Below are 21,661 nucleotides of genomic sequence, written 5' to 3' on the forward strand. Positions count from 1 at the left end.
ACAATTAATGGATCAAATCACTGGTGTGCAAGCTCCACAAATTGGAGGGAGGGATATGTTCAACCCAGGGCTACCTGGAGTCGGCACCAATCTTTTAAAATGAAGGGGGAACACCCCAACCCTCTTCTGTTTAAACTAAAATTTAATACAATGAAAATCTGATACACCCTAAAGACATGATTTACCCAGTTTTGAGTAGACAGAAGTGGAAATCCTCTTTCATTACAAAAACATCTTGTGGGCTGCATGATTCCACCCTTGGCTTAAACTGATACCTTTAATACAAATGCATATATTTATCTGGGAATAAAAGCCATGGGATTCAGTGAGACTTGCTACTAAAAGTACATGAGATCAAGATATTAGTTTCACTAGTAATTGCTTGGTAAAAGACATAAAATAATATAACATAGTTGTTGTTGTTGTTGTTATTATTATTAACCTTTATTTATAAAGCGCTGTAATTCATGACTCTAGTGGTCCAGTCATAAGCATATCCACATGGGCTTCATCCGCACTGCAGAAATAATCCAGTTCAATATCATTTTAACTGTCATTGCTCAATACTATAGAATTCTGGGATTTGTAGTTTTGAGGCATCTAGCCTTCTTTGTCAGAGTTCTGGTGCCATAACAAACTACAGTTCTCAGAATTTCATAGCAATGAGCCATGACAGTTAAAGTGGTGTCAAACTGAATTAATTCTGCAGTGCAGATGTAGTCATTGTGTTCAAAGAGATGGTGTGTAAATGTATAGTCTTCCCAGTTAATAAGTTCAGGACTGGGACATTCACTGTGCAATGTACAGTGGGTCCTTGGTAACCTCTGAGGTTTGGTTCCAGGACACCCCCAATCTCCCAACCGGATACCAAAATCCATGTATGCTCAAGTCCCATTAAATACAACGGCATAGTAAAATTGTGCATTTATATAAAATGACAAAATCAAGGTTCAATTTTTGGGATTTATAAATATTTTACAAATATTTTCAAGCCAAGGATGGTTGAATCTGTGGATAAAGAACCCATGGGTATTGACGGCCATTTGTAATTATGTATAAAGGTTGTGTACCAAATGCTCAGAGCACTTCACCCGTACCCTATCCTTCTGTCCAAGAATGCAGCTTGAAACATGAGCTGATTCAGAGGTAGTATTTACTTTCAAAAGGAATATATTTAATACCTGTACTAGCCAGATGCCATCCTTTGTATCTTCCACAAGCTCATAAAAGTGCATTTCACCACTGAAGTTTGTGCTAGAAACAGATTCAGAGGCTTCCTCTTCCTTGAGGGCAGAGTAAAGTTCACCCTCCATGAGGTCTCCTAAGCAAAGAAACAAAGAAACAACAATTATATTGAAATCCAAAGGTCACATTAGTCAAATGTATGCTGGCATGGAATCAGATGAGATGTTGGCTGGGACTGTACAGTATATTGCTTTTTCAAGAGCTGAGCAAAATTAGATACAGTATTTACATCTATATGAAGCTCCTCAGAAGTGAATGCAAACTGTTGATACTTTATTTTTATGTTGATTAAAATTGTCTGTTTTTCATAGTTCTCATAAGAAGTAATCAAAAGCTTGTTAACAGATAATCGTGAAAGTCCAAGTTCAAATCCCACCTCAGCCATGAACTGAATCACCCAGTCTTCAGACTTAGTCCTCAGCCTATTCCCTAGTACAGGACAATCAACTGTCTCCTGCAAGATTGTTACTAATGGCTGCAGAGATACTGGATGTAAAGTGAATTGAACACTTCAGTGTCGAATATTAATGTAAACTACTACTAAGAAAGACATTGTAAAAAAAAAATCGGACAGCAGATACTGGCTGATTAATAAAAATGCCATTACTAGTTTTCCTGCTGTCCAGAACCAAAGTATCCAAGCATTAGTTTGGCTTCTCCTACTCCGTTATGTGAGTCTCCGATAGGCCAAATGCCAAGAGAACATGGATTGAACCATTATATGTACCCTTTATTTATTAATCTGCTGGTGAAGCAAGACGCTCCTCTCCCATCTTTATCCTCACAATAACTCCATGAAACAGGTTACTGTAAGGGAGACTGCCTGGCCCAAAGTCATCCAGTGAGTTTCATGGCTCAGGAGGACTTCAACCAGGATGTCTTAGGGGTGAAGCAGACAGTCAAGAAGGAGCAGTCTCCAGCCACTCCGGCCGCAATTGGGGTGGGACCTTGGTGACCGTATGACCCGCTCCCAAAGCGGGCTGCCACTTGCAGTTCCAAGCCGCAAAAGAATTTTATACCAACTCCTTTTGTGGTGGCTTCGGGCTCCCTTTGGTGGCCACGGAGCAGCTTCTGGCCACTTTGGCGTCATGTAAACACCACACTCTAAAAATGGCTGGAAGCTGCTTCTTTTGGCCCTTGTGTTTTGGGCCTTAGTCTCATTACAACATCCTAACTATGGGGCAGTACAAACGGATGGAAGAAGTACATCATTCTTTTCAAACCGTCATACAAACCAAGCGATAAGCAACACAATGGCTTCATGTTACACGTGTGTAAATGCTGATTATGTAGGATAACTTCAGGAGTAAAGTTCACTGATAGCAAACTGTCCAAAGTGTTTTTCTATTAGTGTAAACCTTTGGACTTTTTTCAACCATTAGATACCTTTCACTTTAAAAATGGATAGTGCTGTTTTGACTATTTCAGGACTAGAACTAAGCTCACTATTAGTATATATTATAAACTTCATCAAAAAACAATGATGTACAAGACAGCACTAAATATGTAATATAAAAGTATGAGTCCAAAGTCTAATTGTTTTCTCTAATCAGAGCAGTCCCACTGAATCAATGAGAACTTGGTATGTCAATAGAGCCCTATGTACTAGATTTAGTTTTATGTTCAATTTAATTCTGTGTGAATATTCTCTGTCGTTCTTTACATTTAGGTTTTCCTTCTTCATTTAAATTATGTCACATCTTCTCTGACTCCCTGAACCCACTTCACAGCTTAACAAGTTCCAAAAAAAGGAGCTTTTTGCATTTGATCTTCTAGCTTGACAAATTAGTACCATTTCAGAATTCTTGTATTGCTTCACCTGCAGTACCTGAGAAGGGATTTAGGCCAAGTCTATATTGTCATGGACAGAGCACTGTTTTGTGATCCCAAATAGTGACCCTAAATCTCATTTTCACCAAATTCAGATGAAAATCTAGGCATGAATTAATTCCACAGGTTTGCAATGAGGGTCAGTACACTGAGCTCACTCAGAAAAGAGCAAGATGTTACTATCAGGTGATTCATATAATCAGAGAAGTGGGATTTTGTCTGTTCTAGCAATCCAGCCTACCCTTGAAAGCAGGTAAACAGATGGCAATGCTGATAGATTGCAGCTCTACCTTACTGCAGCTCTATCTTCTAACCTCTGGTTTATGAAGTTCCACAGGCCTGCATATTTATAGAATGAAATCTTTCATTGAGACTATCCAGACAGTTTGTTAAGGGACTGGATATGTGTTTCTGGATTTCCTTTTGTGAACAAAATTACTGAAGCTTAAACCAACGAAGGAAATGCTCAGAGGAAAATGAATGGATGTGTACAATCTGTTTGGGATGGAGCTGCTCTCTCCTAAAAGAGCAAGTTAATGGCAACAGCTTGTGAAATTTCCTGAGCTTCTGGCAGCTCAAAGAACATACATTACCAATAATGCCTTTTTCTGCTGTGGTTGGTACACCAGCCATGTCCTTGCTTGCTAAAGTTTGATCTATCTATGGTTATGTAGTCTTATTGCATTCCAGATTGAATTACTGTACCATATCTACGAGGAACTGCCTTTCACAAAATGTAGACCCTACTGCTTTACACAAAAACCTAGTGAGAATTTAATAAGAATGATGCAGCATGGTGTAGTGGCTTGAGCGCAGGACTATGAGTCTGCAAACAAGGATTTGAATCCTAGCTCGGCCATGTAAGCCGATTAGATGACCTTGGGTATGTCACACTCCCTCAGCCTCAGAGGATGGTAATGGCAAATCTCCTCTGATGAAACTTGCCAAGAAAACCTCATGATAGGTTCGCTTTATGGTCATCATAAGAAACAACATAAGGCACACAAAAGCAAGAAATCATGAGGAATACAAAGCCAGTGTTGTATTATCTTTGTTGGCTTCCTATTTGATTCTGGACCAATTCAAAAATAGCCACACTGACTTGAGTTACCTAGAACCAGAATATTTTAAACATGGCTTCTTCCCATGTCGATCTATACTCACTGGGTCCTGTTCCATATCCTCATAGCATCAGAGATCAAGTGGACTAGTACTATCTTCACTCACTGTGCCCATGCTTCAGAACACTTTTCCTTAAGAAGCTCATTGAGCTCCTTTATTACTTGCGGCCCCAGCACTGCATAAAAGCCTTATGCATGAAGGCTTGGGTGTTGTGCAAATTGAGAGGAACTTTACTTTGATGCTCCTGTTTCTTTCTTTTCCCTTTTTTTTTGGTACTAAAGTCATCTTAAAGCATCTTTTGATATCTTTAATTCAGGCTTGTTTTCCCTCAACCGTTTTACTATTACTAGATTTCAGGTTTTCAAAACAGAAAGGTTGCATATCGATGTGATTATGCATTCACAAAAAACATTACCTGTCATCTTCAAACATGCTAGCCTTATCTGCTAGTTTCTTAATTTTTTGCAGAATAATCATACACTATCCCTGAAATGGCCTACTAATGTTTTAGCAAGTGAAACCACTGCCAACAAAGTGTGGGGTCAAAGTGGACTTCTGCTGGCAGAACTTCACACTCCAGCAGAAGCGGGGAGACCACCATTGCAGCCATGCTGTGCCTTAAACATTGGCTGGGAAACCCTCCAGAGCAGCTTTTCAGGTGGTGCAGAGGGGAGGGAAGGAGAAGGAAGTTCCACTGAGCCCAACAGCATAATGTTGAATTTAGCCCTGGAACAGGTAGGCTGACTGTTGAACTTATTCTCCCTCATGCTAATTATACGTGTCTGAACTGGGAATTGTTTTAAAAACTACATGAGTACTGAAATTCAGTTTCAAGACTGGAGCTAAAACATGAACTGCTTTGAACACTGACTAGTAACTGAAAAAACATTTTGAAACACCACTAAATTTTAGACCAAAATGGAAATTTCAATACAAATAATCACTAAACAAGAACAAAGAGGGATTCTTGTTTGCCATCATTTTTTTTTACAGAAGTAGGAAATAGAGATAACTAACCTAAACTGTATATTCAAAAATCAAACAAAACAAAAAACAACATTTTGAGGAACCTTTCCTTTTACTAACATGCAAATACAAAATCTAATTTCGAACTCTACATATAAAATCTAATTCCAGAAACCAATCTAAGTTTTACTGTTGACCGTACAATAGGGCTAGACAGGATTTACAGCTGGCTAGAAGAAATAATGGCCTGTTACAGACTGCCAAAATAAAGCTGCTTGGGGTCTCTTTGGAGGCATGCTGTTTAAATGATGCATGCATCCAAAGAATCTGGAAGCTGCACCAAAGCTGCACTCCAGTGCTTAGGAATGGAGTGTGGCTTTGGCGCGACCTCTGAACTCTTAGGACCCAAGCATCATTTAAATAGCATACCTCCAAAGAGACCCCAAGCAGCTTTATTTTGGCAGTCTGTAACAGGCCAATGTTTAGACTTTAAGTCCAGACAATTACCATTTGCTGACTTCTGTCAAAACATTCATGTCATCAAATCAACTGAAATTGATTCTAGTTTTTTTAAATATACAAATTATCCAGCCGCAAGGAGCCACTCAGCTTCTTCGTGAGAAACGATACTATCACACGCAAGATCATTTTATTACGTTTCACTGTTAACAACTATAATATGGCAATATGATTTTGAAAATACACTTTTTCAGGATCCTACAACCATATTACGGAATGTGTGCACCATTATATTGCACTCATGTTCTTCTGCTTCTCTAATCTAACTGCCACATATTCAGATTATATATCTTAATATATCCAGTCTTAAGCACTGGAGCACAGCTTTGGCACAGTTTCTGGTCTCTTAAAATGCATGTGTCATTTAAACAGCATACCTCCAAAGTGACCCGAAGCAGCTTTATTTTGGCCTGTCTCTTTGGGCCCTTAGTCACAGCTCCCCTCTTTTTTCCTGATTTCTGACCAATTCCCCTGACCAATTTCCTCTTCCTTGACTTTCCAGAAAGTGACAATCCCTCTGAGAAATGCAGACCAATGGCCGGATTTGGCATAAAACACTTTTCTATGTTCCTAATCCAAGGATTTAACTCAAAAACGTATGCAGGAGCTGAAAGCCAGGATTGCCACTCATACATCTCAAGTTTTGCAGGAATGATGATATGCATAGGTAGTGAATCCTTGCACCTGCATGCTTAACAGATCAGTGCATCCAGGGACATCAAGCCATTAGTCACATTAATTTAGTTCAGCTGACTATTACTGTTGGTAGGCAAGCATTTACACCACCAAACTACTATTTATTACATTTATTGGCATCTAGCTACCTTGAAGTGTTCAGAGTCACTAGGGAAGTATGCTTAGGAGGAGAGGATATTAAAAAATATTTGCCTGAAGCAGCTACACCTTTGACACACCTCACTCTGCAAACAAATCCTTACAACCAAGGAAACTCTTTTCTGTGTTTTCTCTGAAAGCACTTTTACTTCGGCAAATACATTACACAAAACTTTGTCTCCTGGTGGACAGCAATAGCAAGTACGTTGCTAGACCGCTTATAGTGCACTTAAGCACTCCCTAAGCAGTTTAAAATGTGTAAGCTAGCTGCCCCCAAACAAGGTGGGTATTCATTTTAGCAACCTATGGAAAACACCTAATAGACAGAAGTTCCTTCACTTGTTGTATTGAACAGTATACTGAAACTATTATTTTCTAGAGAGCAAACCTCACTGACCTCAAAAGGGACTTTTATGTAAATATGCTGAGATTGCACTGGAAAACTGCAACTGTGGGCACACTTGCTTACACTGAAGTCATCAGGATCTACCTCCAAGTCAACATGCAAAGAAGCAGGCTGTAAGCAGCCTAATAATGCCGCTACTTAATCTTGGCATACAGGCTACGCTTCTGAGCAGAAACCAAAATCAAAGTAGGCACTGGTGAAGATACAGAACAGTAATGATCATTGTAAGGTTTACGACAACGACACGTTTCATTTTCTAATTCCTATTAATTTTTTTTCAGATAAAACTAAATGAAGTTCAGTCATAGCCCTTGACCATTTTTCATCTGCACATGGACAGAATTTCTTTTCCCCTCTGTGCTGCTGTGCAGTAGGTTTTCCTTGCCAGCCATATTTCAGCAATTCTCTCTGAAGAGTCTGGATACATTTCAACTTTGGGGTCATTCCTGCTATTACTGAAACCCTTTTTATTTAGCATTATCCTCTACTGAGCTTGAAGTACTTGAAATTATGTGATAACAGTGACTGTGGGCATTCTGATACAGTTAAGTAGTTTTAGAGGCTGGGCTGAATAGTCTTATCACCCACCCACAGATATTACTTATTTCAAGACAGTAAGCCACCCCTGATGCGTTTCAAGGTTCTTCTATGCCTTTCACCAAATGCGCTTGTGCACTACAGCTATTTTTGCCCCAAGTCAAAGCATGTTTATTGTGCTAACCAAAGGCAATGACAAAAAGCTTTTCAAAATACACAGAACATTTAAAACAAAAGGCACAAAAGTACAAAAGAGCAAAAAGAATCCCATCATTTAACATGTAGTTAAAATTACTGGTGATGTAAGATAAAAAACCTTTCCAGTTATTGGTAAACTTCTACAATGCCATCATAAAAATCAGATTAATACTTTGGCAATTTATAGCATTTTTATTTAATTCTCTCTTCCTAATCTTTTTTTTCTTCTGCTAAGGCAAAAAGAGCCACTTTGTGTGTTACACAGGTTCAAAACACACTGTAGAAATAATACAGTTTGACATGCTTTAACTGCCCTGGTTTGGTGATAGTCAATCCAGGGAATTGTAGTTTATAGTGATACCAGAGCTCTCTTACAGAGAAAGCTAAATGTCTTACAAAACTACAGTGCCCAGGATTCCCCAGCATTGAGCCAGGGCAGTTAAAGCAATCTCAAACTGGATTATTTCCGCAGTGTATTTTGGACCACAGTCACTAATATCATTTAAAAGAAACTGAACCGAATCTACAATAGAGCTCCAACTGTCGATTGGCAGCAAGGCTGTTAGGAATTTCTCTCTAGGATTGCTACACAACGGATAAATATGTAGCATGTAGCTATTTGGCAAAGTAAAAACTCAACAGAGGTCCAAAAGACACTGCAAAAATCTGCAGAGAGCTCTGGTGCCACAATAAACTACAACTCCCAGGTTTCCCTAGCACTGAGCTGGGGCAGTTAAAGTGGTCTCACACTGGATTATTTGTGCAGTCTATTTTGGACACAGTGGAACAGAAAGCAGCAATCGCAAGTGAGTGAGTGGCTGCAGAACAGGTATTAAATAATAATTAAGCTCTGCTGATTAATATTTTAGTTTGATTTTCTCCTTAATCTGGACTTAATCCTAAACCAGTTAGGCAGCCTTTAAACTGGAAGTGGGACATATTAAAAAAATATAAATAACAAAAAAGTAAGTAAGTAAATGTTATTGCTACAAGCTAAAAACTGTCACAATTTGGTACTGGTCCGGTGAATAAGCAGCAGTATAAAAAGAACAAGGCACAACATTTCTAAAAGAACCATCAATAAAATACAATAATAATGATAAAAACATCTAACAAACAAGACTTCTAATCATCACTCGCATCTTGAAAACTAAGACTAATCTAGCACATTCATATTGACAATGAGATGCTGAAATTCTGCGTTGTTGTTGTTTTTTTTGCAAGTGACTGGATTCAAATTTGCCAATCCTAAAACAGAAAATTTTGCAAAAGGAGGGGAATATATAGTTTTTAAGACTATAGCAAAAATTTGGTTTAGCTGCTAGTAAATAACAAAAAAACCAAATCTGTTTTCTGCAATCTGAGGAAAGTCTTTAAATATGCATCACTCTTACGCACCCCCCCCCCCAAACATCCATTTTATTTGTCCAACAGGTCATATAGCAAACTGGGTTCTTTCTGCAGTGTGTTTTGGATTTCCAGAGGGAAGTAGCAATGCTAAAAAATCAAGAGAGACAAAGAGAAAGAGAGAGAGAGAGAGAAGAAGAAGTCTTGCAAATGGGACTTACTAAAACAAATGGCAGCACTTGCCCATAAGGAAACCATACAGAAAAACATTGGAGATGTTTCTTAGGTTTTTCCCAAAGTTCCCCTAAGGGCAAAAGTGTTCTCCAGTGATTCTCTATGGGCAAATATTATCCAATTATCCTCTATGGGCAAGTATTCCCTTATGATTCCCTATGGGCAAGTATTTTCCAATAATTCTCTATGGGCAAGTGTTCCTCAATGTCTCCCTATGTGCAAGTATTGTCCAGTGTTTCTCTATGGGCAAATGTTCCCCCAATGATTACCTGTGGGCAAACGTTCCCCAATGATTCCCTGTGGGCAAGTATTCTGCAATGTTTCTCTATGGGCAAGTATTGTCCAATGCTTTTCTATGGATAAGTATTCTGCAATGATCCTCTATGGGCAGGTATTCCCCAATGATCCCCTATGGGCAAATATTCCCTTATGATTCCCTATGGGCAAGAATCCTGCAATGCTTCTCTATGGGCAAGTGTTCTCCAATGCTTCTCTATGGGCAAGTATTCCCCAATGTTTCCCTAAGGGCAAGTATGGTTTCCCTATGGGCAAGTACACTTGTCCCTCCATATTCGCTAGGGTTAGGGGCACAGGTCCCCTGTGAATATGGAAAAACTGCAAATAACAAAAACACCATGTTTTTACCTGAGAGGACGCCTCTCTAGGAATCTCTAGGTCCTCCAGTGCAACTCTGTGGTCTACGTCCGACAGACACTGAACATAGAACTGCGCTGGAGGAGTTACAAATGCCTAGTACAGTATTCTCTCTAGTTCCTCCAGTGCAACTCTGTGGTCAATGTCCGACAGACACTGACCATAGAACTGCGCTGGAGGAGCTACAAATGCCTAGTAGAGTATTCTCTCTAGGGATCTCTAGGTCCTCCAGGGAAACTCTGTGGTCAACGTCCGACAGACACTAACCATAGAACTGCTCTGGAGGAGCTACAAATGCCTAGTAGAGTATTCTCTCTAGGGATCTCTAGGTCCTCCAGGGAAACTCTGTGGTCAACGTCCGACAGACACTAACCATAGAACTGCTCTGGAGGAGCTACAAATGCCTAGTAGAGTATTCTCTCTAGGGATCTCTAGGTCCTCCAGTGCAACTCTGTGGTTAACGTCCAACAGACACTGACCATAGAACTGCTCTGGAGGAGCTACAAATGTCTAGTAGAGTATTCTCTCTAGGGATCTCTAGGTCCTCTAGGGAAACTCTGTGGTCAACGTCCAACAGACACTAACCATAGAACTGCGCTGGAGGAGCTACAAATGCCTAGTAGAGTATTCTCTCTAGGGATCTCTAGGTCCTCCAGTGCAACTCTGTGGTCAACGTCCAACAGACACTGAACACAGAACTGCTCTGAAGGAGCTACAAAGGCCCAGTACAGTATTCTCTCTAGGAATCTCTAGCCTGTTACAGACAGCCAAAATAAAGCTGCTTCGAGTCACAGTGGAGGTATGGTGTTTCAATGATGCATGCATCCTAAGAGTCCAGAAGTTGCACCAAGGACACGCTCCAGCCCTAAGGACTGGAGTGCAGCTTTGGTGTGGCGTCTGGACTCTTAGGACGCATGCATCATTGAAACACCATACCTCCACTGTGACTCAAAGCAGCTTTATTTTGGCTGTCTGTAACAGGCCTCTAGGTCTTTTGGTGCAACCTTTAGTCAAAGCTGACCACAGAGTTGTTGTGCCGGAGGACCTAGATACCCCTAGAGAGAACGTATCCACCGAATCAAATCCGCGGCTATCAAACCCGCAAAGGCGGAGGGCCGAGCGCACTGCCAGTTGCTGCAGCACATCCCCTTGCAAAAAGTATGTGCTTTCCTCACCCGACTTCTCCACCAGCTCCCTGACATCCTTCTTCTCCAAGAGCCCCGAGTAGCCGAGGCCCCGGCACTCCAAGATGGTCTTCAGCTTCTTGAAGCTCAGGGCCACGGGGTCCACCAGCTGGGTGGCGAAGAAGCCCGTCTCGTACCAGACGACGGCCTCAAAGAACCTGGCCAGGATGAAGAGGACCAAGAAGTAAAGCAGCAGGAAAAAGAGCTTCAGCCACATCTTGGCTCCTCTGTCTGTCTGTGTCTCTGCAGCAGAGAGTCAATCAATCCTAGGGACAAAAAGAGAAACAAGAGGAGAAGAAAGGTCCCAATGGAGGAGGAGGAAGAGGAGGAGGAGAGGAAGGGCGCTGGGCATTCATAACCAACCCTTCAATAGGATTATTAGGGGTGTCTCTTATAAGTTCCTTCTTCTCAGAGGTGTCCAGGAACCATCACACTCCATAGACAATGGGGGCAAGAATAAAGTCCTCCCAAAGACAGAAGCAGGGCTCCAAAACCGGGATGGAAGCGGGAGCTTTGTCCAGTGTGGACCCTCAAAAGGGAGGGAGATCACTGGGTGTTTAGGGCTGAGGCTCCAAAAGGAAGGCCTGGTTTCTCAGTCACTGCTAATCGTCCACTTATAGCCCCCTTTAATGGCGGAGCAGGGCCCCAGGCAGAGAAAGAGAGGGACCACCGTGGCCTCCTTCCCTCTCTTCTTCTTCCTCCTCCGCCTTCGGTGGAGCAGAGCCCGAACCGGAGGAGACACAACAAGTGACGTCTACTTCGGTGGACAGCCGCGAAGGGAGGAGGAAAGAGGAGGAGAGGAAATGGAGGCTGGGCCTTAAGAGGCTGAGAAGCTGGGGCAGCCCCACAGGCCTCCTCTTCCTTTCCCTAGAGAAGTTCCTTTTGCTGGGGCTGGCTGAGGGATTCTGGGAATGGTAGTCCCCAGGAAAAGGAACTTCCCCAGGAGCTGCGTTGCTTGTTCTTGTGTGTGACTCTGTCCTGGGGCTTTCTATATTATATATCTCTATCTCTATCTCTATCTCTATCTCTATCTCTAGCTCTAGCTCTATCTGTCTGTCTGTCTGTCTGTCTGTCTGTGTGTGTGTGTGTGTGTGTGTGTGTTAAATTATTAAATTTGGAACTTTATGATCTATGCTGTTGAAAGGACTTCATGGGGTTGTGTAAAATGTATGTGTGTTGAGGGTGGGGACAGTGGGAAAAGAGCTTGTAAATGTATGAAATTATATTTATATTTTTAATACAAACACATAATTGTAATATATATGTATAATTTATGAAATTATATATATATATATGTGTGTGTTTGTGTGTGTTATAATACATATATATGTATTGAGAATTATGAAATGAGAACTGAGAGCTTATAACATTATGTATATATTATATATATATATATATATATATACGTATTGAGAATTATGAGAACAGTGCTTCTAAATTTATAATATATATATATATATATATATATAGTATTGAGAATTATGAAATGAGAACTTAGAGCTTATTATATATATATATTATATATATATATATACGTATTGAGAATTATGAGAACAGTGCTTCTAAATTTATAATATATATATATATATGTATATAGTATTGAGAATTATGAAATGAGAACAGAGTTTGTACATTTATAAAATTACACACACGCACACATATAATTTTAAATAAGTTTGCAAGCGCTCAGTTCTCATTTCCTAATTCTCAATACATATATAACATTTTCATAACTCATTCAGTCCTTTCGACAGTATATATATCATCAAGTTCTAAATCTAATCATTTAACTTCCGCTGTTTTCCTGACATTAAGACCCTTAGTTATGCTCCAACTAAATAAAATAGCCTTGGTCATTTTTATCCTTGAGTTTCAACAAAGATTCCCTCAATTCTGATTCAACTAAAATTCAAGTCACTAACTTCTTATTCTTACTATAAGCATCTTATCCTTTCTGGTACTTGTCACTACCATCTTTTTGTTGCTGCTGCTGTTGTAGGAACGTTTCCTAGGTCTGTTAGCTACACTCCACACATGTACAACTTTTAAACATAGCTTGTTCACCAAGAAAATATGAACCAAGGAGTCTACGATTCAAATTTACAGATCAGTGTGTTTGCTACTATACAGTTCTCTGATATAGCTCTTGGGATCCCTTTCTTTTGTGAGACATTTAGCCTTCTCTGTCAGAGAACTTTGGCCCCGCAATAAACTACATTCCCAGGATCCCATAGGACTGAGCCATAGCAGTTAAAGCAGTCTCGGATGGGGTTATTTCTGCAGTGTGCTCAGGACTTTTAAGACATGTTCCAGGCAGCTGAGAAAGTGGGATGGCATTAGTATAGTTGGAGGCTAGACCATAGCGGAGTTGGAAGAGACCGCAAGGGCCATCCAGTCCAACCCTATTCTGCCATGCAGGAACTCTCAATCAAAGCATTGAGAAAGATGGCCATCCAGCCTCTGTTTAAAGACCTCCAAGGAAGGAGACTGCACTACACTTTGAGGGAGTTTGTTCCACTGTCTAACAGCCCTTACTGTCAGGAAGTTCCTCCTAATGTTGAGCTGGAATCTCTTTCCCTGCAGCTTGCATCCATTGCTCCATTGGGTCCTGTTCTCTGGAGCAGCAGAAAACAAGCTTGCTCCCTCCTTAATATGACATCCCTTCAAGTATTTATAGAGGGCTATCATATCACCTCTTGACCTTCTCTTCTCCAGGCTAAACCTCTTGGCAAGATTTACTCAAAGTTTGTGCTGGTGACGCCTGAGAGACTGTGATTTACCCATGGTTTTCCATCTGGTCTCCTACTCAATGCAAGCCCTGGTCTCCCAGAGTCCTACTCCCAACACTCAAACCATTTGTTGGTTCTCATGTCTTCCAGACTGGTTTTATTCAGATATACCCTCTTTAATAGGGAAGAGGGGGCTATTCCTATTCAGAACAATGCATCATGACATCATTCATGAAGTGTCTCGAGAAAAGGAGTAGCAAGGGATCCTGTCTGATTTTGGTTGCTAAGCAGGGTCAGCCCTGGTTGGGACTTGGATGGGAGACCGACAGTGAAGGCTAGATGCTTGTAGACTGTATTTCAGAGGAAGGAACGGGCAAAACCACCTCTGAGCATTCCTTGCTTAAGAAAGCCCTATGGAATCAATGGGGTCGCCATAAGGCAACTTGAAGGCAGGCTGGACTCAGAAAAAGCAAGGCTGGCCAACGGAAGTGACGTAAGTTCACTGAAGAGGTCACTTCCGCTTCTCCGCCTCTGTTTACAAACTTGGCCACGCCCCCACAATGGACGCCCCGCCCCCTCCGCGAGAGCCATCCGTCAAAGGACCCCCCTCTCTTAGGCACTTCGCTCAAAACAGTCAGGCATTCTAATTGGACGCCAACTTTAGCTGTCTATAGTACTGCCTGATTCGAATGCGCTAGTCTCTGGCTGTTTATCCATTGTAGAGCAACAGGCCTAGCTCCACACAGAGTCCTCTGCCTCCAGGTCCGTTTGGGAGCCCTTCCCAATCTCTTCCCAAACGTTGGTCCTCTAATTTTTTGTTTTGGACATCAGCTCCCAGAATTCCTAACCATTGACCAAGCTGGCAAGGGCTTCTGGGAGCTGAAGTCCATAAAAACCACCAAAGGACCAAAGTTTGTGAAGCACTGCCATAGGAAGGAATGACAACTGTCTGTAGAAACTAATGGGATATTCAGTGTTGTTACAAGGGTCTAAAGTTCACCCAAACAGTCACTTTTTAAGCCCAGAAGGAACTCCTTGAGCTTAGAGGCATTCAGGTTCTGCTGTACTTTTGGAATTCCTACATATTCAGTTGCTGTTTTTGTTGTTCCTGTGTGCCTTCAAGTTGTTTCCGACTTAGGGCGACCCCCATCATGGGGTTTTTAAAGCAAGTTTCCTCAGAGGAGGTTTGCCATTGCTATCTAGTGCGGCTGAGAGAGTGTGACTTGCCCAAGGTCAACCAGTGGGTTTCCTGGCTGAGCCAGGATTCGAACCCTGGTCTCTTTGAGTCGTAGCCCAACACTCAAACTTGTCCCCAAACGGTGCTCTTTAAGGGATTTTGGACTTCATCTCCCAGAATCCCAGACTACTGGCCAACATGGCTGAGGCTTCTGGGAGCTGAAGTCCACAATCTCTTCAAGGGCACAGTTTGGGGACCACTGCTCTAAAAGAACCCGCAAGTTTTACCTTTGGGTCCCTCTACCCTTTCCTACCTCTATGAGGCGTGCATCCTCCCAAACGGGCTGCTTCCGGTGACGCAGCTCCAACCCTTCGCGAAGAAGGACCCCGCCTGTCTACCGCGCTGCCTGCCAAAACAACAACCACCACCACCGCCGCCGCCGCCGCCTCCGCCGCCGCCGTCCCGCTTTCCCTCCTGGGCTGCCGTTGGCGTCGGTTGTGTCCGGAGGGCTCTCGCCGTCGTCGGGGGGCGAAGGCGAGGGGAGGATGGACCAGTGCGTGACGGTGGAGCGGGAGCTGGAGAAGGTGCTGCAGAAGTTCTCGGGCTACGGGCAGCTGTGCGAGCGGAGCCTGGAGGAGCTGATCCAGTACGTGGCGGGGCTGCGCCGGGAGATCCTCCAGAGCGAGAGTATGTGCCCCGCCGGAACTCCTCCGCCTCCTCCTCCCCTGGCCCTCCTCAGGCAGCTTCCACACACGGGGCTACACACGGATACACACACACACACACACACACACACACACACACATATATATTCACATACAAACGCGTACACACACATACATACAGACACACGGATATATATGTACATGTACACACACTCTTTCTCTCTCTATACACACACACACACAAAACTATACATACACACACACATATATATTCACATACAAACACATATACACACATATATACACACACACAGATATATATGTACACGTACACACACACAAACACACACATATACACACACCCATACACACACACACACACACACACTTTCTCTCTCTATACACACACACAAAACTATACACACACACATATATATTCACATACAAACACGTACACACACATACATACACATACACACGGATATATACGTACATGTACACACACACATATACACACACACACACACACTCTTTCTCTCTCTACACACACACACACACACAAAACTATACACACACACATATATATTCACATACAAATGCATACACACACACGTATATACACACACATACACACACACACTTTCTCTCTATACACACACACACACACACCCATACACACACACACTTTCTCTCTCTATACACACACACAAAACTATACACACACACACATATATATTCACATACAAATGCATACACACACACACACGTATATACACACACATACACACACACACACACACACTTTCTCTCTATACACACATACACACACCCATACACACACACACACACACACTCTTTCTCTCTCTATACACACACACAAAACTATACACACACACACATATATATTCACATACAAATGCATACACACACACACACGTATATACACACACTTTCTCTCTCTCTATACACACACACACACACATACACACACCCATACACACACACACACACTTTCTCTCTCTATACACACACACAAAACTATACACACACACATATATATTCACATACAAATGCATACACACACACATATGTATATATATATATACACGTTTATACACACACATATACACACCCATACATACACACACACTCTTTCTCTCTCTACACACACACATACACACACATATGCACCCATACACACACTCTCTCATTTTCTCTCTCTCTCTATACACACACACACATATTTATACACGTACAAACGTATACACACACACACACACATATATATATATACACACATATGCAGACATGCATATTTATACACACACACATGTACATACATATATACACATACATATGTTTATATACAGCCTGACCTCCCCATACGCGGGGGATCCGTTCCGGACCCCTTCACGTATGGGGAAAAGAGCCTATGCTCAAGCCCCATAGAAAATAATGGGGCGCATGCTGACACAGCATGGGTATGCGCCCCATTACTTTTGCCGGGGCTTGCCTTCCGCGTAAGCTCAAAGCCGCAGAAGGAAAGCCCACCTATAGGGAGGGCTGACTGTATGAATATATATTATACATACACACATGTTGACATACAGACACATATACAGCCCGCCAGCTCCACACGTTGGTTAGCCATACATGAACTTAAGCTTCTCTGCATGGCAAGCCTGGGACTTAAAATGGCACGCGCCATAGAAATCAATGGGACTTGAGGCCCTGTGTTTTTTGCCATACGCAGGGAGGTCTGGAACAGGTCCCCCTTGTATACAACGGGCACACTGTATATATACACGCACTCATCCACATTTGCGGCTTCGGCTTTTGCGGCTTTGATTATTCCTCGATTTTGTTAATATGTTCTCTCTAGGAATCTCTAGGCACAACTCTGTGGTTAACTTTAACCAAAAGTCGCACTGAAGAACCTAGAGATTCTCTGAAGATACCAGCCACAGATGCTGGCGAAACGTCGGGAAGAAACACTTCTAGAACATGGACACATAGCCCCCAAAACCCACAGAAAACTATGGATGCCGGCCATAAAAGCCTTTGACTTCTCAACCTAGAGATTCCTAGAGAGAACACTCCACTAGGCATCTGCAGCTCCTCCAGCGCAATTCTGTGGTCAATGTCTGGCAGAAGTTGGCCACAGAGTTGCACTGGAGGACCTAGAGATTTCTAGAGAGGTGCGTTTGTTGGGGGCTTACATACTGTAAACCGCTTACGGAGTGCTTAAGTACGCTGCTGATAAGCAGTATAGAAATGGACTTGCTATTGCTGTGTGTGTGTGTGTGTATTTGTTGTTGGGTGCCTTCATATCAGTCCCAACTTACAGCGACCCTGTCATGGGGTTTTCTTGGTAAGGTTTCTTCAGAGGAGGGTTGTCATTTCCTTCCTCTAGGGCTGAGAGAGTGTGACTTGCCCAAGGTTACCCAATGGTTTACGTGGCCGAGTGGGGAATCGAACCCTGGATCTCCAGAGTATATCTGTGCATGTGTGTGTGTATAGACACACGCATATGTATAGTTGTTGTATTTTAATATGTGGTACTCCATCCTGAGCCTTGAAGAGAGGCAGGAAATAATTAAATTTGTTGTTGTTGTTAATTACCTTTGAGTCATCCCCGATTCATGGTGACCTGGAGATAAAGCATCTCCAAGACCCCCTGTCCTCCACTGCTCTGCTTAGGTCCTGTAAATTCATGCTTGTGACCTTAATTGAGTACAGTGGCCCCTTGCCTTATGCGGGGATCTGTTCCGGACGCCCCCATGTAAGGCAAGTTCCGCCTATACTCAGGTCTCATTGAGAATAATGGGGCTCATGCACATGGTGGTGGGGCAGTGCACATGCCATTTATTAAATGGCATAGGGCTTCCAGCATAAGCTGGAAGCTGCGTAAAAGGCACCCGCGTAAGATGTGGGCGCACTGCACATCTATCTAGCTTATGATTCCAGTATCTAGCTTATGATTCCAGTATCTAGCTTATGGTTCCAGATTCCAGACTTTTCATGATGTGGTCAAAGTATGACAGCCTCAGTTTTATCATCTTGGCTTCCAGGAAGAGGTCAGGCTTGATCTGTTCAAGGACCCATATGTTTGTCCTTTTGGCCATCCATGGTACAGTGAAATTATTTTCTTCTTATCTGCTTTCTTCCCTGTGCAGTTCTCATATCAAACACACATCCCCCAGTCTGTGCCTGTTTTATTCTTTCCCCTACAGTATCTTTGGGTCCGAACAGACAGGACAAAATAAAGCTGCTTCAGGTAACTTTGGAGGTATGCTGTTTAAATGGTGCATGTGTCCTAAGTGGCCAGAAGCCACGCCAAAGCCACACTCCAGTCTTAAAGACTAGAGCGCAGCTTTGGCGCAGCTTCTGGCCTCTTAAAATGTATATGTTATTTAAACAGCATACCTACAAAGTTACCCAAAGAGCTTTATTTTGCCCTGTCTGTTCAGGCCCTTAGTCTCACCCTTCCTTTATCTTGTCCCCCTTTCCCTCAATTTGCTTTTAGCAGTCGGTAAACTATATACTGTGCGTGTTTCTCAGGGATTCATTCTGTTTTCTCACCTCTGATGTGACTGAGTTCATTTCAGGGTGCATGCTTCTGCAAGTGAGGAGGACCCCCCCCCACTTCTGTTGCCTCTCTGAGAGTAGTGTTTGGTTTAATATTAGGTAACTTACTGAACTTTTGAAAGGCTTTGCTATTTATTGCAATGGTTTGTTATGGGGTACTGTAGTATGTGTGCTGTCCCACTTCCTGCAAGCCCTTCCAATTGGCATTATAGAAATGGCTGGTGATATGAAACTTATTGCTTGTCACATTTAGCAGCCATCAGTAAGGGCTATATTTCTCCTTGTTTTTCTTTTAAAGTACTAGAAGGAAGTAAGCCTCGGGAATAAACACGAGAGATCATGTAATGTTAGCAACAGATATATAAATCATGTAAGTTGCCAGGATATGACTCACTGGCTTCAGCTTCTTCTCACAGATTCTGCACTCGTGAGTAGCAAATAGTTACACTGTAGTGCCACTCTGAGATGTGAGTAAGGGATGACGATGGTGTGGCCTAGTACCTCACCATCATTTCCAAAAGTTACTTACCGTATATACTTGACTATAAGTCAACCTCATGTATAAGTCGAGGGCAAGTTTTGGGGACAAAATTATGGATTTTGATATGATCCATGGATAAGTCGAGGATAAAACGTAGGAGCATATAGCAAGGGATCTAAAGGTTGAAGCAAAGCAAAACTATATCAAAGAACTTGTAAAATTCCAGCAGACATTGCTCTTTGTGTTTACTCTTAAGACTGGATGGATGAGAGAGTAGAGAGGGTCGGTGTTTCCAGGACAGATTATACTCTTGCTTTTCACCAGGAGATGGTTCCTTCTTTCAAATAAGAGTTAAGATACAGTACTTACATTGATGCATGGATAAGTTGACTCAGGTTTTTTGAGTCAATTTTTGACCTAAATTTCTAGTCTTATACATGACTGTATATACAGTATTAGCTTTTACAAGTTTTGTGTTTAGTGTTTGATTCTTCAAACATCTTTTGCCTACCAAAATTAAGGCCAGGTGAATACTACCTAACAACTGGATTTTGCCCTTAGAATTCTCATTTATTGAACCCTCCACACATTATGAGAAAGGATTTAAAATGGACAATGAAAATACTTCTTTACATTGACCAGTGTTTGTCAGATTTCATTTATAATTGTTGCCAATTATATGTGCAAATCTCAATTCACCTATCTAAAAGTCCCCATATAAAGTATTTTGGGAGTGTTTATGTTGCTGCTCAGACACTGGCAGGAATTTTATTTATTTATTTAAAGCATTTGCTTATTGCCTCATGACCTACCAGAGCCCCAACTGGATAATTAAATTGGATTTGTATTGATATAAATATGTGCACAAGATGGTGTCTTGGATGTGGCAACTTGCTTCTCGGTTTCTTAAGATGGGAATATTTGTATGCATTTCTTGAATAAAACTAAAATAATTATACTTCTCATAAATCTAGTATACACTAATACACACTGTGTGTGCTAATTACATTATATATTATAGGTTGGATTCAGACTGTGTTAGCTGAACTTGGCTTTCATTGAAACCACTGCAACAAATTGGACATGATTGAAGCCCAGTTACTCTGCGTTGCACCTCACAGTTTAAACATACTGTTAAGCTTCACCAAACTGCAGGGACTATGGCCTGTTACAGACAGCCAAAATAAAGCTGCTTCGAGTCACTTTGAAGGTATGGTATTTCAATGATACATGCGTCCTAAGAGTCCAGAGGCCGCACCAAAGCCATGCTCCAGTCCTAAGGACTGGAGTGCAGCTTTGGTGAAGCTTCCAGACCCGTAGGGCTCATGCATCATTGAAATACCATACCTCCAAAGTGACTCGAAGCAGCTTTATTTTGGCTGTCTGTAACAGGCCTATGTTTTCCAAAAGAAACCTGTTGTTGGTTTCCATGATTGAGCATAACTCCTCTGTACTGCCATGTTTTCTGAAACTTTCTAACTTCATGCACGGAGCTGTTGTTTGGCTTTGGAACTCTGCTTTGGTTGGACAAGGCATCTCACAGATGAAATTCAAGTTCATTAGCTGTCTCAAATTCTTTCACTATGTCTTATGGTCCCAGCACAATTTACATCTCTTTCATCCTTGCAAACTTTGAGAAGAAACGAAGGGAATGTAATGGAACCCTTGTTTAGCAGCCCTTTTATTTCCAGGGTTCAGATGCCTGACAGTCTCATAACTGTTTAGCTATGCTTTCTTGTTTCACTAATGGCTGCTTGTGTATATTTGACAAGGTCACTTTGGAAGACCTCTTTTTTAAGGAGTTTATCACGTGGAACGCAACCCGTGCAGGAATGGGATTAAAAAATCTGGAAAAAAACCTTAATTAAGTGGGTTGGTTTTCATACACGTTGGGGTTAATAAGCAATAATGCAACATTAACCTGAATGAAAAGTTGACAAAGCCT

The 21,661-nt window shown here is 41.9% G+C and overlaps 2 protein-coding genes across 8 annotated transcripts in view; one reads left to right on the forward strand and one right to left on the reverse strand.

The window, feature by feature from the left end:
- LOC149309337 (charged multivesicular body protein 3) overlaps positions 1-15,401 on the reverse strand; it is a 61,133-nt gene extending 45,732 nt beyond the window's left edge. The window contains exons 1-3 of one of the 5 annotated variants that reach the window (XM_089532251.1): positions 15,296-15,401; positions 11,068-11,342; positions 1,182-1,321 (exon numbers count right to left, since the gene is read on the reverse strand). In XM_089532251.1, the coding sequence (XP_089388377.1) occupies positions 1,182-1,321; positions 11,068-11,293 (366 nt within the window). In that variant the 5' untranslated portion in view covers positions 11,294-11,342; positions 15,296-15,401. Of the gene's footprint in view, positions 1-1,181; positions 1,322-11,067; positions 11,861-13,769; positions 13,786-15,295 lie in introns of those variants that run through there. The other 4 variants (XM_089532253.1, XM_089532250.1, XM_089532257.1 and 1 more) reach the window with 4 other exon arrangements.
- A 10-nt stretch (positions 15,402-15,411) lies between these two features.
- Positions 15,412-21,661, forward strand: part of LOC149309339 (E3 ubiquitin-protein ligase RMND5A) — a 30,974-nt gene continuing 24,724 nt past the window's right edge. Inside the window, exon 1 of one of the 3 annotated variants that reach the window (XM_089532258.1) lies at positions 15,412-15,669. In XM_089532258.1, the coding sequence (XP_089388384.1) occupies positions 15,528-15,669 (142 nt within the window). In that variant the 5' untranslated portion in view covers positions 15,412-15,527. The remainder of the gene's footprint in view (positions 15,670-21,661) is intronic. The other 2 variants (XM_089532260.1, XM_089532259.1) reach the window with 2 other exon arrangements.

Source organism: Sceloporus occidentalis, unplaced genomic scaffold, assembly GCF_023333645.1.
Source record: "Sceloporus occidentalis isolate IW3139 unplaced genomic scaffold, rSceOcc1.0.p SCAF_7, whole genome shotgun sequence".
NCBI classification, from domain to species: domain Eukaryota; kingdom Metazoa; phylum Chordata; class Lepidosauria; order Squamata; family Phrynosomatidae; genus Sceloporus; species Sceloporus occidentalis.